General features: G+C 33.5%; 1 protein-coding gene across 1 annotated transcript in view; it reads left to right on the top strand.

The window, feature by feature from the left end:
* Sec63 (translocation protein Sec63) overlaps positions 1-23,531 on the top strand; it is a 37,882-nt gene extending 14,351 nt beyond the window's left edge. The window contains exons 4-15 of the mRNA XM_089233067.1: positions 3,233-3,348; positions 3,435-3,555; positions 4,493-4,883; positions 6,524-6,616; positions 11,179-11,324; positions 11,416-11,563; positions 12,555-12,691; positions 16,887-17,096; positions 18,168-18,401; positions 20,090-20,188; positions 20,887-20,991; positions 21,486-23,531. Of these exons, the coding sequence (XP_089089193.1) occupies positions 3,233-3,348; positions 3,435-3,555; positions 4,493-4,883; positions 6,524-6,616; positions 11,179-11,324; positions 11,416-11,563; positions 12,555-12,691; positions 16,887-17,096; positions 18,168-18,401; positions 20,090-20,188; positions 20,887-20,991; positions 21,486-21,629 (1,944 nt within the window). The 3' untranslated portion in view covers positions 21,630-23,531. The remainder of the gene's footprint in view (positions 1-3,232; positions 3,349-3,434; positions 3,556-4,492; positions 4,884-6,523; positions 6,617-11,178; positions 11,325-11,415; positions 11,564-12,554; positions 12,692-16,886; positions 17,097-18,167; positions 18,402-20,089; positions 20,189-20,886; positions 20,992-21,485) is intronic.
* Positions 23,532-24,260: the final 729 nt, after the last annotated feature.

The following is a 24,260-nucleotide window of genomic DNA, read 5'->3' on the forward strand; positions in this document are numbered from 1 at the left end:
CGTACAATTACTTAATTGGGTGGAGCCTTTCCTAAAACACAGTAAACAGTTTGTCTATTTTAATGATCATAACTCACCATCTGCCCTCGTAAAGTCTAGGACCCCCCAAGGATCGGTCCTCTCCCCGTTACTTTTCCTAATTTATATTAGTGACCTTCCACAATTCCTCAATTGCACCACTAGACTATTTGCTGATGACTGTGTAATTTACCGTATCATTCACCATCAATCTGATCAAGAACGTCTCCAACATAACCTGGCTTCCATCGCTGACTGGTGTTCCCTATGGCAAATGCCAATGAATATCTCAAAAACGGTTCACATGAAAGTTACCCGTAAACTACTTCCTCTTGAATACTCCTACTCCATCAATCACTTAACGTTATCTCAAGTTTCTCATATCAAATACCTTGGAGTCATAATTTCAGCGGACCTACGTTGGAACAAACATGTCGACTACATTTACCAGAAGTGTCTTAACAAACTTTTCTTCCTCCGCCGCAATCTTAAACACTCTACTTGAGATATCAGACTTCTCTGTTACCAAACTTATATCTCCCCGCCTTTCCTACGCCGCTGAAATTTGGGACGGACCCCTACACCTCCAGTAATACAGACAAACTCAAATCAATCCAAAATAAATCTGCCCGATTTGTTCTCGACCGCTGGTCATCTTTCATTTCTGTGTCCGAACTTGGAAATTAACTTCATCTCCTCCCTCTCTCTACTCTTCCTCTCATTTCTTGTTTAACATTGTTTTATAAAATTTCCCATGGTCAGTTCAACATAGATACTTCTGGTATCTTAGCCAAACCATCCTACATCTCTAGAAGACTCGACCATTCCCTTAAATTAAAACCTATTTTTGCTTTCACTGACTGCTTTAAATACAGCTTCTTTCCTCATACCATTGGTGAATGGAACAAACTCCCAAGCTCTATTGTTGAATCTCCCACTATCACTAGTTTTTTGTCCAATATCAAACAATATCTTTGTCATTCTCAATCGCATCCTCTTGTGTAGGCCCGAGGGCCAACAATATTGTATAAATAAATAAATATGATATGATATGTTATATAACTAGAGTGCTAATTTGGGACTAATTTATTCTAATACAGTATAACCCTGCTATACAAATTTCACATTTATATGATGTTTGGCTTTGGTCGCAAATTATTTCTGTACGTTTTAATGTTAAAATATTTAATTTTACATCGCATAACTTCAATTACACAACGTCTTAATTTTGACTCAAATCCCAATGTAACATCTCTTATGGGGTTACATGCCCGGTTCGAAATATCCTGAGTTAAGGCAGACAACAAAATTAGGAAATAAATAAACAAGTTTGTTTTGTATCACTTCCATTGCTTTATTACATTTAATGGATTTTGTAAATTTACATTCACAGATTAACTCTCAATTTATCGTTAAGAACAATTTTACAATTAAGTTTTTTTTTTCAGTTCAAAAATTTCATTTTAGTAGATTTAGTTGAATCTCACCATAGGAAGTCCATGTTCTGCTGAACATCACCTTTCTAGTCGTAGACATGGTGTATATCCATCCACATTAGTAGAGCTAAGAACAAAGTTCCGGAGTTCATAGCAAGTCACCAGCAACCAACACCAGGTGAAGATCTCTCAGAGATTAGAGATAAAAAGTTCTCGGAAACTAGTCACCAACACCAGGCGAGGACGAAAGCCATCGGAAACTAGTAAAACTAACATAGTAGAATACAGGATAACTGGACGTCTAGATCGGTGTAGATCGACACCTTCACCGATAATCTATTCAGGGTTTCATCATCCAGAGCAGTACCGATAGTTACCAGATCGGTGCTATAGAACTTGTAGAAAGCTATTAGACTTTCATTTACAAAACTTTTCGTGATAAAATCATTTTCACCAAACCAACCAGGAACTAGAGAACAAGAGTTATTCAAGTTATGGCATGACTTGTTTAACGACCTCAGCCGATCGTTTTAAGCTAGCAAAACAAGAAGTTATTGGAGATAAAATGCAAAGAAAGTAGGGATCGTGACAACGTACGGCCGCATTTGTCTGAACAAGTCAATCGGCTTCAAGGTCATTTCATTTACATATGATTGCAGGCAGGCAACATCACGATCGGCCTTAAGTTTTAGTTTTAATGAATCATTTTTACTAAAGAAAGTGTGAGCACTTTCCTTCATGTTTTTTATTCATACTTGCCAAATACTACTGAGTTTCCATGGTTTCTACGGATTTCTACCGTAAATGAGGAGAACTGTTGCGATTAAGAAATTTTATGGTGATTTCAGATGAGATGTGTGGGGTTGGGAGTTGGAGAAAAGTTTCTGGGTTTCGTTAAGATGGATGAATGTACACATTAGGATGAAGGTATATTTTAAAAGCGATTGGAGGGCCCCCATGTCATTTCTTCTGTTATCTTACACTTGTCATGTTATATACAGATGATACAAAAAAAAGAGAATTTTATTGTGAAATATAAAATATCCATCAGTGAGTCATCTCGCTTAACACCTTATTGGTGAGCAAATGGGTTTGATAACTTGCTGACTAAAAGCCAGTATCAGTTTTATTGGGTTGAGTTCACTTGCTCCGGTGGATTTGATGAAAATATGCTAAATAGAAATATTGTGTGAGGGGAAATATATACAATTAGGGATCACCCATGCTATCTCACTTAGCACCTTATTCAGTGAGCAACGTGAATATGACAGTATGAGTACGCACGTGTGTTGTGGACTTGTCTCACTCTAAACCTATTTTGGTGAACAATGTGGGATCAGTTTAAATGGAGGATTGTCTGGAGAGAGCCTTAGCTAAGGATTAACTTCAATCTTGTTGTTTTGGTTGACTCGCTCTGGCTGGTTATATTTATTAAAGAAAAAAATTAATATATATATAAAATATAAAAACTACATGTAATGATTATTATGAAACCATTCGTGTCCTCACACCTAACACCTCCGCTAAAAGAGCTGAATGAAGGACATTCGTGGAACATGTGCAGTGAATTAAAGACGTTGCAACAAATTGACTCTGTGATAAATTGACATCATGACGGATCGACGCTATGGTAAATTTGTATCGTGACAAATTTGTGTCACGATGAATTGGCACAACAGATATTGTTCAATCAATGTTTTTATGTTTTCAATGAATGTTTTTCAATATTATGCATATATTATAAATATTTTCATTTCCCAATATCTTTTGTCAAATAGTCATCTGGTATGGCAGAAATAAAAAAAGCTTACAGGAAATTAAGTTTGGTATACCATCCAGATAAAGAATCAGGAGATGAGAAGAAATTTATGATGATTGCTAAAGCATATGCTGCGTAAGTTATTTTCAGTTTATTTTCTAAATGAAGTTTATAGATTAGATTAACATATAGCTTTTAGTGAAAATAAATTCTCACATTAGTCTTACTGATGAAGAAGCACGTAAAAATTGGGAGATGTTCGGGAATCCAGATGGTCCAGGAGCAACTTCATTTGGTATCGCTCTGCCTTCATGGATTGTAGAAAAGGAAAACTCAGTGTGGGTATGTCAAATTATCAATTATCTCAACATATTTATACTTTGAATATAAAATCTGCATAAAACTTAGAAAAAGTGCTGATGACTTCTTCATTTACCAAAAACTAATTGAAATGTTAAGCTTCTATGCTATTTCATCTTCCTATATATTTTCACCATCAAATGAAATGTTCACAGAGACCTCAAAATTAGCTCTAGATGTTGTAAACATTTGGTGGGAGAAACCAATTTTAGGCAGTTTCACAGTTAAAAATAAACATAAAAAATTTTAAATTCAAAATGACATCAAGGACTAAGGAGGCTAAGCTGGTATCCCACAGAAAAAATAAACAGAAGTGATCACAATACCCAGAAAGCTATATTTCTTAGAATGAATGGTTCAGACTCTTTCCCTATGGGTAAGTTAGCAGAGCTCAGCTCAGAAGTAGAAAATGAAATCATGAAAATAAGAAGTGATGGTGGCTCTATCTCTGAAACACTGTCACAAGTTTAGCTGTAAATTGTAAAAATGTCTTTTACACCTTGTTACTCTTTTAGATGGCTATCCTTGTATGCAAACTTGAAGCCATATCTACAATGGGATATTATTGGATTTCTTTCAATAACATGTATTTGTAGATACCACTGAATTTTATCTACACTATGTGTGTTTCGAAATATATATGATATATATAAATTTCATTTAAAGCGGGACTGATTTTCATGACTGTAAAGCAGTAATGCCCCCCCTTCCCCAAGCTCATCTATTTGACAGGGCTACCCGTGCTTATAAAAACTCATGAGTACAGCTCGATTTGGTCCAAAACTTGATGACACAATCGCATTACTTCTACTTCATTCTGTCATTTCCACAGGCAGCTTTTGACAGAGATTTCACTGTGTTTTATGAATGTCATTCACATGTTTAGTGTGTGTATTTTCTAATTAATTTTTATTTCAAGGTACTTGGATTATATGGCCTTGTTTTCATGGTTGCTCTGCCAGTTGCAGTGGGCATCTGGTGGTACCGATCAGTCAAATATCAGTCAAATAAAGTTTTATTGGCAACAACACAGATCTATTATCACTTTTTGCATAAAACTCCGTACATGATTTTGAAGCGTGTGATCATGGTACTTGGTGCATCCTTTGAATTTGAGAAGAAACATAACTCTGAAATCATCGAAAGGCCAAGTGATAACTTTGAACTGCCACAATTGATTAAGGAATTACCTAATTTAGGTGAAAGAAATAGAGAGCGATTTTTATGTTGTGGGTACAGCATAAAAACGAGAGCTTTGATTCATGCACATCTTAGCAGAATGAAGTTAAATCCAAATACGTTGGAAGAAGGTAACTAAAAAGAAAATGTTCTCTTCTATGTCATTTAAAGGGTGCATAGAAAAATATTTTTGACTTGAGATAACTTGTGAATGGTAAGAGCTACAGCAACTTTGGATATGGTCATTTTGCCATACTTTTGTCTAATGCAGTGGTTCCCAAACTGTTTAGGTCACAAAGCACTTTTTTTTGGCAAAACGTTCACCATGAAGCACTAATGTCCACCTAGCACTTATACAAATACAAAATGCCCAACGAGGTGGCTGAGAAAAAATGCCCATAACAAATATGCTTGTCATATATTTAAAAAATACAGCAACCTAATTAAAAATGCAATTACAAACAATATATATACATGATGAAATATTATACAATTCCCCATAAAGAATACTTGTGGTACTTTCAGCTGAATAGTTTCAGAATTTTTTCAGGAAGTGGTTCGAAAAATTGCAGGTAAAGGTGCAGTGATGAATGATGAAATATAGTGCAGGGCCATCTTAACGCATTGGGCTCACCCAGAAAGAAATGCCCCTGGAATTTTTCACCCACTGGCTGGATAAATGGAGTTTAGTGTAAAAATGAAACATCCGATATTTGATTCTATATATTTTATTATATTGATAACATTGTTTTTTGTTTCATTGATTCAAAAAAAAAAATCTCCCCTAACCTGGAATAAATTTGAATTTTTGAATAATGATTCATTTATTCTTAAATCTGTCCCGAAATTACTGTCTTGAAGGAAATGAAAATATGTGGCTGTTGAAAGTTGCAAAAATCAACAATTAAATTTATCAGTATCTCAGCAGAATTTTTTCAAAATCTTGGAAGGAAAATTTCCTTTTGTGTAACCAAGAGGAACATAATTTGTACTGATTGACATTTCTAGCAGGTTAGCCGTATAAAGATTTTAATTTTTAAATTTGCTGTTATATATTGCTTTACACACTGCTGTTTGTTGCTTTTTGATCAGACGTCACTTTATTATACCATTATCTAAGTTATAGCTGTAGCGCTCTCATTGTCAAGTTATTTCAGGTCAGAAGGACTTTCCCGTGCACCCTGTATATAACATTTTACTGCATTAAGCTATACATTATATTTAAATTTTTGTACTGTACGGTTCAATTTGTGGCGCTTATTGTATTATCATATAGTACCATCTGTTACCCATGGCTGTACTTGCATGGATCTGGTAATCTGCAAATTACTTTGCGATGATTCCTTTATGTAATATTTGAATGCCTCGTAACCCCTTTGGGGGTTGAATTTCAAAATACCCTTTCTTAGCTAATCCTTACATCATGAAATGAAACTACTGCCAAAATTTCATATTTGTAGCTTCAATGGTTTTGGCTCAGTGATGATGAATCAGTAAGTCAGGACATGTTATTTTATATATATATAGATTGTATTATATTGACTGAATTTTGTTTTTATCAGTTTTTATGTAAATGAATAATTGTGGAAGGAATTATAGTTTACATTATGTCCTATGGGAAAGTTTGTGATATACGATCAATTCTGATAAGGAGCATGTTTACGAAACAAATTATCCTCGTAAACCCAAAGTTCCACTGTATTAGATGTTTCTTGATCATGTTTTGTTTTTTTATTATTTGGTGTAACTGTTTATATTTTTCTTTTTTCAGATAAGCTATATATTATCAAAAAATGTCCTTATTTGTTGCAAGAATTTGTTCAGTGTGCCTCTCAATTTACAATGCTTGCTCTTGCTGGAAGAAGTAAGTATTATATACTATAATATATATATATAATACATTTTTAACCATTAACCTCTTCACATAGAGGATTTTGGCAACAAATTTGGACCACATACACGCTTGTGGGCTATATATACTGAGGTCTTATATATATATATATATATATATATACAATAAAAGACCCCATCTCCATTTTCTATGTATCAGAGCTCTTATGGCACCTATGATGAACATTCTTTCCAATGCAAGTACCGCGAGCTTGACCATGCACTATGCAAATGAAGCCGGGTCCGGAATCGACATGAAAAACCTATCCACTCCACTATTTTGAACCACCCAAAAACCGGTTTTTAGCTCACAGCATGGGGCGGTTTTGACGGAAAACATGTTTTTGTGCATTTGGGCATCGAGTAGAGCAGCGGGTTTAGGTGTGGCTTTACAGATTGCCTTCCGCTTCTTTTCTTGTTATGGCCTTTGTATTGAAGGTGGGAAGGTGCAATTTCCAGGGCTCGGCACGGGTCACTTTTTTCACTAAAAGTCACTTTTTTAGAAACACGTCACTTTTATTACGTATTTTCAGGCCCAGGTCACTTTTTCCACTTTTTTTAGCAAAGAAACCTCGGTCTCGCGCGCTTTTCTGCTGTCAGTGTTTTTCTTTTCTTCAAGGAGAACTTTAAAGGTTCAAGGTCGCTAATTTTCTCCCTCCCTTCATTGAACTACGATCGTTAGCTCCCTTCCCATAGAACCCCTATACATGCAGGCGTCTTATCTTCCTGGGAGCATACCGCGTGACGTCAGCATAACTTGATTTCAAGGCGCTTGGAAAGAAAGCTCCTTGGTTAAAGAGTCATTTTATGGAAAAGCCGGTCGTAAAAAAATAGCGTAAAAGGCGTACTTACAACAAAGAATCCCCCCCCCAACTACCATTCTTTCTTATTTCCCCACGCTTGCTCACTCGTTTTTTCATTTTCATCTTATTTTAAAATTGATCCTTTATTTTATTTGTTTTAAAAAGCTTTAGTCCTAAGGGCCGAATTCCTTTCTTGAGCATCGAGCAAGTTACATTTGTTGTTTGTTCTATCGTTACTTTTGTTAATTTTTTTTAATATTTGAAATGGCGATTTAAGAGAGCCCGTGCAGAAACTAACTTATGCGCAGCGGGAGAATACCAAAGCGCGCGTATTAAAGATGCGTACTATTAATACGTATTAAGCGTATTATTAATACGCTTTGGAGAATACTCTTGTAGGTGGCCAAGGTTAAAGAAGCTCGCAAGTATTTTGAATTTATTTACAATAAAAAAAATCATCCGACTGAAAATCGCAATCTATCTAGAAATAAAATTCTTACTATTTTTCTAACTGGATTTAAATCTCAGCATGAAACCGTAGCCCCAGGTATGATCGAAAGGAGAACTGTTTATGAAAAGATCACAGAATCCTGCAATTCAACGTTTAGTTTAACACAAGGGTTTCCAAATCAGATGAAAATTGGTCATCAGGCTGATAAAAACTCAGTGCAGGCTAGCTGTATATAGAGACGGATTTAACGGTGGGCACACCGAGCACGCCTCTGACCCCTACTTTACACTTTTTTTCCTAATTTAAGGGGCCTAATATTTTTTTTTTTTTTTAATGCTCGGGGCCGTCAACAACTGACCTTTATCCGCTTCTGGCCGTAACTTAATTTAGAGCATCTTCACGATACCGATTGTTGACTTAATATCGGTGTTGTGTAAAGCAATCTCCTTTTTAGACCTCGAAAGTTATTAAAACGTTTTTGTCTCGAGTCGCTGTTATGACCGCAATAGGAGAGGGCGGGGTCTGGTTCCACGGGTGTTGAACGAGGAAGAGTGCCAGGGTGCCGAGTTTACTCTTTTTCCGTTAAAAAAATGGATACCGGCCCCGGGCGATAGTAAATTTTTTGTTCGTACTTGCGGCCCGGGTTGCTACATACCGTGATCAGATCCAAAACGGGGGGGGGGGGGCAATGCCTCGAACGGTATTTTTGATAGAATGGTATATTTAAGAAAAGGCAATTTAATTTATTTGCAAAATTATAAAATTTCACAGTCAAGGGGCAGTAAAATTATGTTTCCCCTCCAGAAAAAAAATGTATTACGGCCATGGTAAATCGGGAGCCTCGGGTGGGTGGGGGGGGGGACAAATTCACTGTTTTTGTTCGTGGAAAATTACGGGAGGAGTCGGAGCTAACATGGCGTAATTCTGACAGCAGCATCCATAAACTTGATATCAACCGCATTTATAAACCAAAAATTTCAACCAGATCTCATTTTTGTGAGGCCCCTCTTCGCTTGAGGCCCCCGGGCCCATGCCTTAAGACGGCACTGGTCGTTGATTCGATTTTTATGTTCATTTTATCCTAATTTTCCATATTTCCCGATATATTTCTATCGATTTTCGCATATTAGGTTGATTCATATTATAAATAATATATTTTTTTGTAATTTTATGTGCCCTTTGTCAGCCATCTTGAATTGACCGCCGCAAAACGGCGATTGATTGGCGCGGAAAAAAGCCGCCATGTTGGTGCTTACAAGGTTCATGGGAAATTTACCGGGGAAGGCCGCGGAGTCTTTTTCTGTTAAAAATTACGGGTGGAGGGGGCCAAAATTATACTGTTTCTGGGTAAAGGAGTAAATGTTATCAGTAGGCTTTGCCATTGACGCTGGGGGGGGTTGCCCTCCCTTAACGTATAACAATTAAAATAATTTAGTTAATTTAATAATTAAAATAATTTAGTTAATTTAATAATTAACATAATTTAGTTAATTTAATAATTAACATAATTTAGTTAATTTAATAATTTAAATACTTTATTCAAGTTGATAATTTATTTAATTCAGTAATTTAAGTAATATTTTAATTTAATAATTTAAAACAATATTGTAAAAATGTAATTTTATAGGGTTTTTTTTTAATCATTATAGTAAATTTCTTAAAATTTGTTGGAATACAAACCTAGGCATGTAAATAAAATTTGTGCTAGTTAAAAAAAGTTTGATTACATTTTGTATACTGTCATTCATAGCATAACATGAATGAAAAATCCACTGGAATGTAGATGGGACAAATTGTCTCATCAAAAATTTTGTGTTATTTCATTTTTTTTCACTTTAAATGTGAAATGTTAGTGACGGACTCGCGATGCGAGGATCTGGGTTCAACCCCCACAGTGGTGGTCGGCTGAAGTTGGTTTTCTGTGGTTCCCAACTTCAAGGCGCAAATGCGAGCCGATCTCCCTGTTAAAAAGTCTCGCCACAGAGAGCAACAGTCCTACAACGATAAATCATTCAATCATAACACTTCACTCATAGTTAGAAAAACTGGTGGCAGATGGCAGCACTACACATAACAAGCATTACAGAGAAACAACAAAACTTCACGTCAGGTTTTACTACACGTACACGCACATTCCCGCATGTACCGATTCGTTGGGGGGGGGTCATGTGTGGTGTAGTAGTAGTAGGTAGGGTCTCCAAAAAAAAAAAAATGGCTCGGGGATCCATGACGTCTTAAGTCAGCCACCTCGTTGGGCAATTTGCCTGTTGTGGCGTTGTATTTGTATTTGTTAAACTTTTTCCTGCTTAAATTGATTTTAAGATGGCTTGCGGAAAGCAACACGGGGGAAAGGCATTGCTGCTGTTACTTAAAAAGGATGTAATGTTACTCTCTCACGCATAGTTGTTGATAAATTTGATAAGTTATTCAAAACTTTTCTGGTTAGCAGAATGTGTTTGAGTTCGATTTATTTCACACTACTATGTAAAAAAAAACCAATTTCAATGAGTTCCATTGAAATACAAAGTTTAGTAAACACTAAATTCAATTTCAATTCATTCAATTTGGTAATAATCAAAATTCAATGTCCATTTGGTCTCTGTCTAAAATTATTTTGGTCACTATTTGGTCACTTTTAAACATTTGGTCACTATTTGGTCACTTTTAAACATTTTGGTCACTATTTGGTCTCTTTTTTGAACATTTTGGTCACTATTTTCATTAGTTTTGAGGCCATGATCCGTGCCGAGCCCTGAATTTCTAGTGAGGCTTGCTTTTTGATGCAATAAACAAGGACAATGTCTTTAAGTTAATAAAATTCAATACTCAATCTAGAAAATATATTTTTCCCACACCAACTTCATGTTGGTCAGATTTTATAGTTGAAATTTTGAAAATTTATTAATATTTCCTCCTGAAATGGCATTTATTGTAATATTGTTAATTCATTAAATGTGAAATCAATGCTTTCTCTTTAATATTTTTCTATCTGGTTACATCTGTGAATGATAAAAATGTGTAGAATTCATGTTTTGTGCAGTCCCCTTTTATATATAGCCTGAAATTATTAATAATATATCAGGTTATATATAATAATTATGTATAACCTGAAATTAAGTCCCCTTTTATATATAACCCTTATTTTTGAACCTAGTATTATATGACTGTTATTTCAGCAATGTGCAGTTGATGTTAAATGCCTCTTCACACATATATTTCTGTTCAACTCGGCTGATTAATTTTTAAAAAAAATATTCATTCAATGCCTCTTTGATATTGCAGTACCTCGAACACCGAATTTGGATACTATTGAACATGCAATGAAGCTGTGTCCAATGATTGTCCAGGCTTTGTGGGAGAATAGAAGTCCCATTTTGCAGTTACCTCACATAACTGGGGATATGTTGCGCCATTTCACTACTCGGAAAGTATGCAATCACATTTTTTTTTTAAGAAAAACCTATCTATTTTTTAATATAACCTTCATTTTTCTTGTTAAATCTGTATTTGTTGTTCTAGCGTAATATAAGAAGCATACGAAACTTGGCGTGTATGAAAGCAGATGATAGGCGAGCAGTATTACGAAGTTTGACTGATGATCAGTATGATGATATTATGAGCGTTATAGCAAGGATGCCACTTATAGAAGTGGAGGTAAAGTCTGAAGGTAATTAATTTTTAGTTATAGAAATTACTTTAATGTTAAAGTAGCCATCACAATTAAACTAATCATTAGCTCTGAATCTCAATTTTACTCTTTGTATCCAATATTCTAGTGGTTTTTTTTCAGCTTTATGGTTGAAACGTATGCGACAATGTACAAAAATTAAAGCCAATTTAATGGGCTAATTTTCTCAGAATTTAGTTAACATGCACTGAAACATGCTTTTATGGTACAATTCATTTTTTTTTTTTTTTTTTTTGCAATGAATAAATATATTATACTAAATTGTTGTTTTATAGAATATCCTCTTCTTTTCATCTTTTAAGCATAAGATCTTCATGTAGCTTTAAAAAACATAGCTCTAATGATCAGAGTTTTTTGTTCTTTGCATTGCATAAAACAAATTCTTCCATCATTATGTGTAAATTTCCAGACCTTCTATCACTCTCTTGATGTTTTCATAATGGTTTTAGATGGTTTCCTAATGTTTTTGATTATTGTTAAACAGGAATTACAGAGGAACAGGAATCAACTCAATGTATGAATTAAATTAAAAAAAAAATGTCAAATAACATCCAACTTTTTGTTCAGAAAAATTTAGACAATTGCAAATGCATTACATTGGCATGGGATATACATTATTGTATTCTGCATATGTTGATTCCTGTTCTCATATGTGTCACAGCACCTTCAACCCCGTTACATGTTTATTATTCACACCAATTATATATATCTTGCCACCACCTGTTATACTAAATTCAATTACATTTCTCTTTCCTTTGTTTATTTTTCACTTATCTTTATAATACATATTTTTACTTTTATTTCATGAATTATAATTTTTCTATTTGTTGCATGGGACTAATGTCCAACCAAGGGTCTCCTTGGTTGTTTTGTACTTGAATATGAATTTTTTTTTTTTTTTTTGTAATTATTTGAAATGAAATTTTGTCTCAATTCTGACATTTATAAAAAACTTCTTTGTAAACCAAAGTTGTAGATGATGAAGATTCATGCACCATTACTGCTGGAGCAATAGTTACTGTTACAGCAACAATCATTCGTAAGAACATGTCTTGTTTGTTTGACAAAGAAAATGAGATGATTAATGAAGAACAAGATGAAAATGAAGTGAGTTATTTATCATTTATTTCATACTTAATCCAGGTGGGATTTACATCCTAAACTTTTGTCTTGGCATTTTTATGAACACTAGCAGTTTGGCTTATCCTCTTCATACCTGAGCCAAAACTGATTATTAAAAAATTTTTTGTTGATTGATTTGTGTTTATTGTATGTCAAATGTCCTTTAAAAAAACAAACAATTTTTTAATTAATCAATTTGGATCGATATCTTTACTAGGACCATTTGAATTAGGTACACGTATGTTTTTTACCACAGGTCTTGAAAAAAGAATTGTTATGAAAAACTATTTAAAACCGTTAAAAATGAGATACACGTATGTGTTGCTTTCTGGAATGAAGAAGTTATGGTAATTTTTCGTAGATGTGCTTCAACCTAGTTAAATAGATGCAATCAAAATATGATATACATTCTGAAATTTTGTTTAACCTCAGTTGAAGATTGAAGTATTAAAAGATTAAAATAAGTTAATTTTATATGCATATTCCACATAGTATATAAATTACAGGGAAGTTTTCGTACACAACAATATTCTTCATAACGAAAATTGCGTGTACGATGATAATATGCTTTGGTTCCATTACATCTCCCCTGGTATTAACACATCACAAGTGGGAGACAGATCTCAGTCCAACCTCGTCTGACTGAAATTTAGAACTTGTTCATCACTTGCATAAAGTTATGAATGTAGAATCCTTTGCCGCATTTTGAAAATGGAAGAAAAGAAATAGTTTTTGAATCTCTTTTCCTTCTTATTCCTTTGCAAATTAAAGTTGTGAAAAAAAATGTGTGGTATATAATAGATAAAAGGTAAAGTATTTTGCTTCTGAGTTTATATATAACCGTTGATGGCTGGTCATACCGAGCAATAGGCTGCCACCTGTACCCTACAGACAGGGCTATGTAATAGATAAAAGATAGAGTATTTTGCTTCTAAGTTTCATCATCATCAACAATTATTTTCAATCCACTGCTGGATGAAGGTCTCTAAATTTTTCCATTCTGCTCTGTCTGATGCTTTAGCCATCCATTGCTTCTAAGTTTATAAGTATATATAAAGATACGTGTAGACCTCAGAAGATAAGTCATTTATATTGCAAGGGACGGTATTGCTATTTAAATAAACTTTTAATACTGACACCTTGTCCTAAAAAGGTGTCCTCCAGGGATCCGTTCTTGGACCAATAGTGTTCCTCATTTACATATATATAAATCACGTATTCAAACTTCAATATGTACACATTAAATTTCAATTTCACACATTACCCATTTGGATAGATAGCACCACCTACTGAACACAAAACGGTGTCCAGCATTTTTGTTCTGAAAGTGCTGGGGACACACACAAGCACACTGTTAAGTTTCTCCAACAATCTGAAATAGCGTCCATATTCAGAAAAAGTATTCAAACAACACGTAAAGCTCAGATAGTTCATTCATATTGCAAGGGGTTGTATAGTTATTGAAATAAAAAATATTGTCTTTTTATGACTTCTAAAAAATCAAATTAGAAAGTTGTTGCTCTCCTGAGCCCAACAGAAAAAATAATTCCATTTTTTTAAGCGTAATTCACTGTAATTTTTTAATTTGAAACTTTCTGAAAATGAAGGAAAGAGCAGCATATAAAGTGTGTAGTGTGAAAGAAGCATATGTTAGGAATAATTTAAATAATGTAATGAATAAGCAAAAATTATTCGTGACATATACACTAATTATATACTGTAATTGTAAAACAAAAACAAAAAAATCGTTATTTGTTGAATGTCTGAGCTTAGTTTGTGGTTCTTTCTTGCATTTTCTTCAATTTATAATTCAAAATATCTTGAATTAATTGGGACACCTTTTTAGAACAGGGTGTCCATATTAAAAGTTTTATTTCATACAAACACCCTTAATAATACAGAAAAATTATTAAAAGTTTTTCTTGTTTTTAAGCAAATGTATTTAGTTTTTTGTGTGTTTAGTTTTAGTTTATTTTTCTTAAGGCAGGTACAGATTTTGAATAGGTCTTCAACTTTTTTTTATTAAATTTGTAATTTCAGCATCTTCAACATACAGTATTGTATCATCTGCGAAATGGGGTTAATTTACCATTTATGTGAAGTTCGAATATGTCATTTATGTAAATGAGGAACAATATTGGTCCAAGAACGGATCCCTGGGGACCCTTTTTTAGGACTGGGTGTCCATATTAAACGTTTTTTATTTCAATAGCAATACAGTCCCTTGCAATATAAAGGACTTATCTTCTGAGGTCTACACGTGATTTGGATATTTTTTGTAATTGGAAGTATGTTAACAGCTATATATACTTATAAACTTAGAAGCAAAATACTCTTTTATCTATTAAATAGCCATGTCTGTAGGGTGCAGCTGGCAGCCTATTGCTCGGTATGACCAGCCATCAACGGTTATATATAAACTCAGAAGCAAAATATTTTATCTATTATATACCACACATTTTTTTTCAAAACTTTAATTTGCAACGGAATAGGAAGAAATAGATTCAAAAACTATTTCTTTTCTTCCATTTTCAAAATGCGGCAAAGGATTCTATATTCAGCAACTTTATGCAAGTGATGAAGAAGTTCTAAATTTCAGTCAGACGAGGTTGGACTGAGATCTGTCTCCCACTTGTGATGTGTTAATACCAGGGGAGATGTAATGAAACCAAAGCGTATTATAATTGTACACGCAATTTTCGTTATGAAGAATATTGTTGTACAGGAAAACTTCCCTGTAATTTATATACTATGTGGAATATGCATATAAAGTTAACTTATTTTAATTTTTTAACACTTCCAGACCTGCCAACGCTCCTGATTTAGGCGGAAGACTCCGGATTTTTCATCCTTCCTCCCACTCTCCGGATTTGTTAACATTTTCTCCGGATTTTGGCAGAAAATTAGATTTTACGCGAGCTTTCACGTTGTCGTGGCGTCAATGATTACCGTTGCCGTTAGGGAAAACACCCATAGAAGATAGCGTAGTCATTTCCATCGAGCAGCGGTAAAAAAAAGTCTCTGTGACCGCATTTAAGCAACTGGCAAAGACACGACTTCGTTTTCGTAGCGTTTATAGGCAATCATTTATCATTGGCATGACCTTGGTTGCCGAAATTCCTGTATAATCGTTATTGTATTCCATTAACGGCCGTGCGGAAAGCACGTTTTTTCGTCCGCAGCTTTGTAATTTGAATTTTTTTAAATTGTTTCTTCCGCTTAAACATCTTCAGAAAGAAAATATAAAACTTTAAGCTATATACAGCTAAATATAAAGCTTTTAAGAATTCATATACCCAAGATTATCAATCACTGATAGCATCCACGGAAGGAAACACTTATGCTTTATGAACAGTATGTAGATGTGATTTCTTTATTCTGCATGGAAAGACTGACATGAAATTATATTCTTCTACGGGGCAATGCAGAACCAGCCATGGGGGGAGGGAAGAATGTAACTTTTTCTTAATTTATTAAAAAAATTCTTTTTTTTTTTTTTTTTTTTTTTTAATGAACCTTTTTTTTGATCGAGTCTATGAGTGTCGGGGGGGGGGCCCTCGGGAGAATCTCCGGATTTCTAGATTTCAAAAGTTGGCACGTCTGCACTTCAATCTTCAACTGAGGTTAAAAAAAATTTCAGAATATATATCATATTTTGATTGCATCTATTTAACTAGGTTGAAGCACATCTACAAAAAATTACCATAACTTCTGCATTCCAGAAAGGAACACATACGTGTACCTCATTTTTAATGATTTTTGATAGATTTTTATAACAAGTTTTTTTTATGCAAGTGAAGAACAGGTTCTAAATTTGTCATACAAGGTTGGACTGAGATCTGTCTTTTTGGACTGAGAATGGTCTGTTTTTTGTTAAAAAAACAAATTGGCAAACTCACAGCCACACATGTCTATAAAAAAAGTTTTCATCATTAATTGGGACATCTATCGGCAAATTCAAAATATAAAATAGGAAAAACATTACCCCATCTTGTGTGTGCCAAGGTGATTCTGAATCTTTATCTTCAAACTGGCTGCAGTAGTAATGAACGTTTGAAGGCCTCGTTAATCTTTTTGCCTGTTGTGGCGTTGTATTTGTATTACTTTGGTTTCTTTTTATCTCAATTTCTAGTCATGTTCACATGTTTTATTTTAATGAGAAGTTTCTCTCTCTTTCTAGCTATCCAATGTCATTGCTGATAGAGATGGCTCACCAAAACCAAAAAAACAAAAGGGTTCAGATAGAAGAAAAAAGAAAGGAGGGCGGAATATTTCTGCGAAGTCTAAAAAAAAGGTCACTCCAAATACTCCAAAAAAATTAGAATCTGATGCATTAACAAAAAAGCATAATGTGGATTTAAAAAATGGTATTGCTGGAAAATTAAAAACCGTAAGTTGATAGAGTATTTATTTGATTTTTCCCAGTGTCTTTGAATGGCCAACAAGTTGTTTTCCAGAGATAGTAAAAACTATGTAGCAGTTATATTTAAAATAGCGCTGTTCAACAAAAACATTGTCCTCCCTTCCCATTTGTCTTGAGAAAAGTTTCACATTTGTCATATGGCAATGAAAGGTATAGTAACACTGATTTTTTTTTTTACCCTTTAATTTACAGGGTGTTCGTAAACTGTTTAGAAAAAATTGAAGGGTGATAATACTCATCAAGGAAAATAATATTTACAGTGGAGCTTATGGTTGCAATCCACTGAGTATCAAAAATGTGAAACTTTTGGAAACATGTCCAGCAAGCACAAGTCCTCATTTCTGCTGTACCAGAGAAGCAGCACTTCTCCAGAACATAACAGTCAATCATTTGCCATATGACAAATTTCTAATGAGAAAAAGCATTGGTGTGCAAGACACCTGTGGGCGCTGAGAAGGATCTCATCGCATGAATCCTTATTGCAGCAACAAAGGTCAATATGACACTGGGAGTCTATGAGAGGGTGTGCCGGTCTTTCATAAAAAACAAAACTTAGAAACATGTCGAACAAGCATAAATACTTACTTCTAGCTTCATTTCTATTATGCGAAGAACATAACTGTTAATCATTTTTTCCATGTTTTTTTTTCACTGAAACTTCAACATGGGCACTTTACTTTACTTGTTTTTCTGATATTTTAAGTGGATTGCAACCATAGGTTCCATTGTAAATATTGTTCGTCTTGATGGGCAATATCACCTTTCCAATTTTTTCTGAACAGTTTACAGACACCCTGTATGCATACTGAAACTCTGGCAAACTTACAAATGTATGTTATTGGTGGCAGTTACTAATAACAAACACTGGTAACACATAAATATCCACCCCAAAGCAGAATATGCCGAAAACTGTTACACACGTCACAGAACAATCTCAGTGCTGCTACAGAAAAATCTCAGAATTTTAAGAGAAAAATTCTTCTTTTTAAAAAACAGTGCGATAGAAATTTTGTATATAACATCTAGTTTTATTTTCAGTCTCAAAAAGACAAGAGTAAATGTGATTCAAATGACAGTGCTGAAGATAGTGGAAGTGATACAGAAACTGGTGGTAGTAGTCACTCAGTGTCTGCTGATAATGACAATAGGCTTGATGAAAATGAAGATGATGATGAATGGGCAAAGTTTCAAGAAAAACTGGCGAAAAAAGAAAATGTATTGGAAACAAAATCAAAGAAATCTCATAGTGTACATTCACCATTTTTTCCTGAGGTAACTTTTATGCATGTTTGATAAAAAAATTCAGTCTGATTATAGCTCTATTCAATTGTTATGGGAATTAAAATATTTTTCTATTATATTCATAAATTGACATTCATTCCGTATGCTACAAGTGTGTTGGCTTTTTGTTCCAATATAGATGCTACTGTTTCTCGGGAGAAAAACCTACACCAAAGTTCATGAGGATCAGCCTCAAGAAAAATTATCTTAAACCTGTTTTATAGTTTTTATTATATGTAATCGGGAATTTTTAAATTATTCATTTCATAGTGGCCTGTAACCTCAGAGATGCCGTTAACGTGCTATAGCTTGTGCAACATATTGTTGCAAATCCAGGTTAAGTTTTGGAAATCCAAAAATGTGAGCAGACAAGAAAATGAGAATAATTATTTCCATGAAGGATCATTTATTCACAAGGTTAAACAATTTAAATAACATTTCATAATTATATGGTTTCCATTTGATTTTCCAATTCAAAGAATTAAAGGTCCATGTTGACTATGGACAGTAGAGACATCGCAATGAAACACAAAGTTCAGATCTCGCCAAATTTCAGGTTTCTCGACAGCCTATGAATGTATCCCATGACGTTGTCATTCACTTCGCGAAGTCTTTCTTGACTCCTGGAATCAGGCAGCGGATATTCCCTCTGAGTCATTAAAATCAAGTGTTCAGTCCAGATTACACATGTTCCATGCTTGGTAAAAACAGAATTTGGATCACTGTGGGATTTTTTTTTAATTGGAAAAAACAACACATGCACAATACAAGAAAGAAAAATAAATACAAAAAACAAGACAGTACAAAGAAAATGAAACATACACTATGCAGTTCATGGTGACCTATTTGGTCCGTCCTAAAGCTTAATTAAATTTTTGTATACAACAAGCAATAGCATGCTCTGAGGATATATTTCAGATTTTTTAGAAAGTAATACAATTTTTTGTATTAATTTCTACTTTTTTTCTAATTTCTATAATTTTGAAACATTCATTGAAATATAGACACCTTTCTTTTTGTGCCTATTTATTATATTTCAACTAATGTTTCAAAATTTGATATGGAATTTGCAAACATAAAAATTCCTTCCTTGAGATGTTTATCAGATTTTTTTCTGAATTTGTTACAAATGATTGGTTCCAGTAATTTATACTTTTTGTACATAAGTTTGTTTTTTTTGGCATTGAATAAATGAAATTTTATCTGAGGTTCTCTCTATTGTTATTAATGAGAAATAAATCATGATTTTTTTTTTTCATGAAAATTATCAGTTTTTGCACATAGACTTGCCTTAGATCAAGTATTAAAATTTCTGATTTGAGTAGGTTTACATAATAGTTATTTTACATTTTGTACAATTGTAAGTGTTAATTAAATCCCCTTGATTTTATTGTGGTAGGCACCTCTCCATACTGTTATAGTGTTACTCTTGATTGGATCCATGCATGGAAAACAGTTTTAATTAGTTACGAATTTATGTTTCTCAATCTATGTAGTGCAATGCTATATGGTTTTTTTTGCTGGAATAATTTGTATTTCCTTGTTGCTTTGAATTTAGCGAACAAAATATCTTCCTCAAAGTTCATTAGAACAGGTTTTAACTATAAAATTTTATGTGTTAAAAATTTATGTAGAAAAGAAAACTTCAAAATTTGTGAAAGATCTTTTTAAAATTTCAGAATAAGCAAGAGTATTGGTGGGTTTACTTGGCTGAGAAACGCAAACATGCTCTTACTACAGCTCCTTATCTTGTTACAAACCTAGTTGAAAGAGAAGAGGTAATTATTGTGTATATCATTTATCAATATGCTTGAGAATAAATATCATTATTTTACATACCAGAACTCTATTTGGCAATAACTGTTGATTTTTTCCCCAGAGATAACTTTTGCAGGCCATATACGAGCGAAATTCCTCCTTTGAGGATCAAATATGAGGTGAAATGAAATGAGGCTAATGAAATCAATTCAAACATGTTTTTAGTAACACAGAAATCTTCATATTTACATGATTCATAATTTTTATCACTATTTCAGATACAGTGAAAATCGTGTTGCAATGATACTGTCATTTTGCTTTAGCTTGTGTCAATCTTATAGGATACTAAAATAAAAATAAATAATAAAATAATAAATAGTAAAATAAAAAAATAAATTGTTTTTGAATTTAAAAAAAAAGGGTTTTTGAGGGATTTTTTAAAATGTTATGCTATAATTATGTTGTCTTAGGGGGGTACCCCACATCCTACTTTTTCTAATTTTTTTGAGTGGGAACTCTATGTATGTGTTTTTGGTCAGGGAAAATTTTGAGTTTGGTCAGGGACATGATCGAGCAGATTTTGCTGGGAACCCTGTATTGCATTCCAGACTTATGGCCGGGTTTTTGAAACAATGTGAAAGAGAAAGTGTCTGTATGTATTTAACTAGCTGGAATTTATTTGAAGGCCAATAATTTACCTATTATTTTTGTTTTGTAGGTTGAACTTAATTTCAGAGCCCCTCCAAAACCAGGTGTTTACAGTTATTCGGTTATTGTTAGAAGTGATTCATACATAGATTTTGATGTAGTAAAGCCTATAAAGGTAAAACAATATGTTTCTATTTTTTTTCTTTTTATAAATATGCAGTAGCTATCAAAAGTTGGGTTTTTTTTCTTAAAAATAACCCTTTATTCTTATTTCAGAATTTGACCTTTTTTTTTTTTTTTTTATTATACTGCTTTGGAATTACTTCTTTTTTTTCATTAATTGCTGTATACCTTAGGTGCTAAGGCACTATTGTTTATTCCTATGTTATAACCTAACCATGTTATGACAGGATACATAAAAGTAGACTTTCTTAATTTAATAAAATAGCAGGGACAGGATGGTGTGCCGTCGTCCTCTGCAAGATTTTCAATACTGTGGTATATCTAGGCACGTAAAATGATGAAGTTCTACTGTAGTTGGTTATTTTTCAATAAATCATTAGAAATAAGTTTCATTGAATTCCCATCAAATTAAGTGTTTTTAGTATATCAATATTTACTGAATCATTTGCTCCATTTGTCATCAGTTTCTTATATTCTGTTATTTAGCTTGATGTGAAAGAAGCCAAAGAAATTGACATAACTAAACTACAATGGGATGTTTCAGAAGAAGAAGAAGAAAAAGAAGAAGAAGAAAGTGCTGTTGAAGACTCTGATCTTGCATCAGACGAGGAAATAGATGACAATAAGTGAAGCATTTATTTGATATACATCAGAAATGGATTAAATAATATCTGTGATCATGCATCCAATTTAAAGCGCTGGAAGCTTCGTAAGGACGCTCTGTGTCTATGAGTGAAATATAATTTATTTAAATAATGAAATAGTCCTAAAAGATTGTGTGGGAGTATGGTGTCCATGGTTGTTTGCCTTGATATAAACTATATAAATGTACATTTCTGTGTGAGGGTCAAGTGCAAAACCAGCTAACATGTTCCAATAACAATTTCTGTTGAACCGTCAAAATTTTACTGTATTTTACTTTGTTATTGGTATTATGTGTACATATGAAGCATGTGTTTTTGCCTTAAGTCTTCTTTCTCATAGAAACTAATTCATGAGAGGACTTTTATACCTTGTATACTGAAGTTTGCCATTACTATATTATTGTATTTCTTCATCTCAATGATTCAAAATTCATTGGATTCATTAGTAAACCAAAACAACAATTGGGGACAAAAGGATCCTTTTTCTTCCAGTAACCTCAACTTTATTTAAAACTACTAAGAAAATGTTGCATGCATTATGGCTGTATTCATATGCTGGATTGTGAATCCAGTGTATAAATAGACTGACTAAAACCTCAGAAGTATTCAGAGGTTTAGAATGCCAGAGATGGGATTGATTTAAAAACATTAACTTCTAGTTTTGAAATGGTCAAAAAATATAATTTGTAGATCAAATAAGTCGAAATTTAAAGAATCCGTTTTTGAAAAAAAAAATGACATCTATGCCTGTGCTTAAATTATTAGTTCATACTCTCTTAAATAAATCAGTTGCTATCAGTATATTATTAGACATAAAGCAGACCACAATAGCAAAAACGTATAAAAAACAGCTTTTTATACATAAAAAACATCTGATTTGATATGAGTTGAATATTTGCATGAGTATGACGATCAGAGCTGATTAAACTATTACGTGTGTGTAACTTAATTCTTGACGTTCTTCACTAGATTTTGATATCTATTTATAAAAAGTTGAGCCCTTACTGAAGTGATAATCCAAAATGGAGAGAAAAAAGTTGAGGAAATGTGATGGAAAGAAATTGCCCAGCTTAAGTCAGTGATCATGTCCAAAGTAATTTCTGCTGTACTTTGGTGCTTGTTGCTTCTGATGCAAAATGAATCTTTCTTCCATCACCAGTGTGACATCTACTTTCTTTCAGTGCCTCACTTACACTGATTGCTGCTGATAATGCTCAACAGTGACCATTTACCAGGTCAGAGCGAGCAGTTCTTAACAACTAATTGATCCTACAAAATACCCAGCACCACATTCTTGACAGAGATATTTGGTTTTGCAGTACTGATTAGCTACCATAATATTTAACTCCTTTGTATATTGTAACTGATCCATTTTAAGTAGCAAGTCACAATCTTGAGCAAAATGTTTTCTTTAATCTAGAGAGCAACAAAACAGCAAAATTATAGTACCTCCTCTTTATGGTTATGAGTTTGCTGAGCCCAATGGCTTTTTTTAATAATCAACTTGTGCAGTTATTTCAAAACAGCTCGCTTTTTTTCTCTTTGTTCCCTTGCAATTTCTGACTAAACAAAATCCTCCAGAGTTTTATCTACCCCATTTTTTTTTTCTATCCTTGGCATTGAATATTTTGGAGGAAAAATTTTTTTCCCTCCAGTTACTTTCTGTATATTTAATTAGGAAGCTATTTTACAAAAACTGTGATAAAAATTAGATGAATATAATGTATTTAATGAAGCATAAATAATGCTGATTAACTAGCGATGATTTACGACATACAGGGTGATTATAACTAAAGTTCTGATTTAAAACACTGTAGAAGAAGAGCCATTGTCAGAATGACTTGAAAATTTACATGGATATTTTTGAAGCAATGGAATTTTATATGGCAAAGAGGGAAAAATATTTAAAAATGGAAAATTAGCGACACACTGTACTCATCCAACTCAAATTTTCTTGCATAAGGGGAACGATGGCCATTCAGGGCAAAATGATAACTTAATTAGTATTCCACGATTTCATAATTCATGGTAACATCACAAAAATGAAGTAATGAAACAATTACAACTTATGAAATGTTAAATACATTGTCCACCGTAAAATGGCAATAAGGTGAAAGCAAAAAAAATGCTTGTTCAACAACAGATCAGACTATGTCATGGTCATGATGTAAATATGCTTGCAATTCAAAGTTTGCAATCCAACCTCTGTTCATAACATTTTGAGATATTCTCGCCTCCCCCCACAGCCAGAAGTTGTAAGGGTTAAGGTCAGGTTAACTGACGGCTGTCCAGGTGTCGTGCTGTCCTGTTATTGTCAAAATGGTTCTTCAGCAACTGCTTTGCTGGTGTTGTGATGTGCATCTTCATAAAAGTTGTGCTATCCACACACTGATGCTGTTGAACAGTCGAAATGATGTGGTTGCACAAAATAGATTATACTGCTGGCTAAGTACAGCATCATCTACTTTGCATTACTTGCACTTATTTTCTTTTCTTTTGCCAAAGAAATTTCCATTGCTTCAGGAGTATTCATGCAAATTTTCAAGTCATTCTGACCAGTAGCTCTTATTGTATAGTTTTGGAATCAAAACTTTAATTACAATCTCCCTCTGCATAT

Source organism: Pholcus phalangioides, unplaced genomic scaffold (assembly GCF_987345545.1).
Source record: "Pholcus phalangioides strain wild (caught in Gottingen) unplaced genomic scaffold, Ppha-v1.0 ptg000007l_1, whole genome shotgun sequence".
NCBI classification, from domain to species: Eukaryota; Metazoa; Arthropoda; class Arachnida; order Araneae; family Pholcidae; genus Pholcus; species Pholcus phalangioides.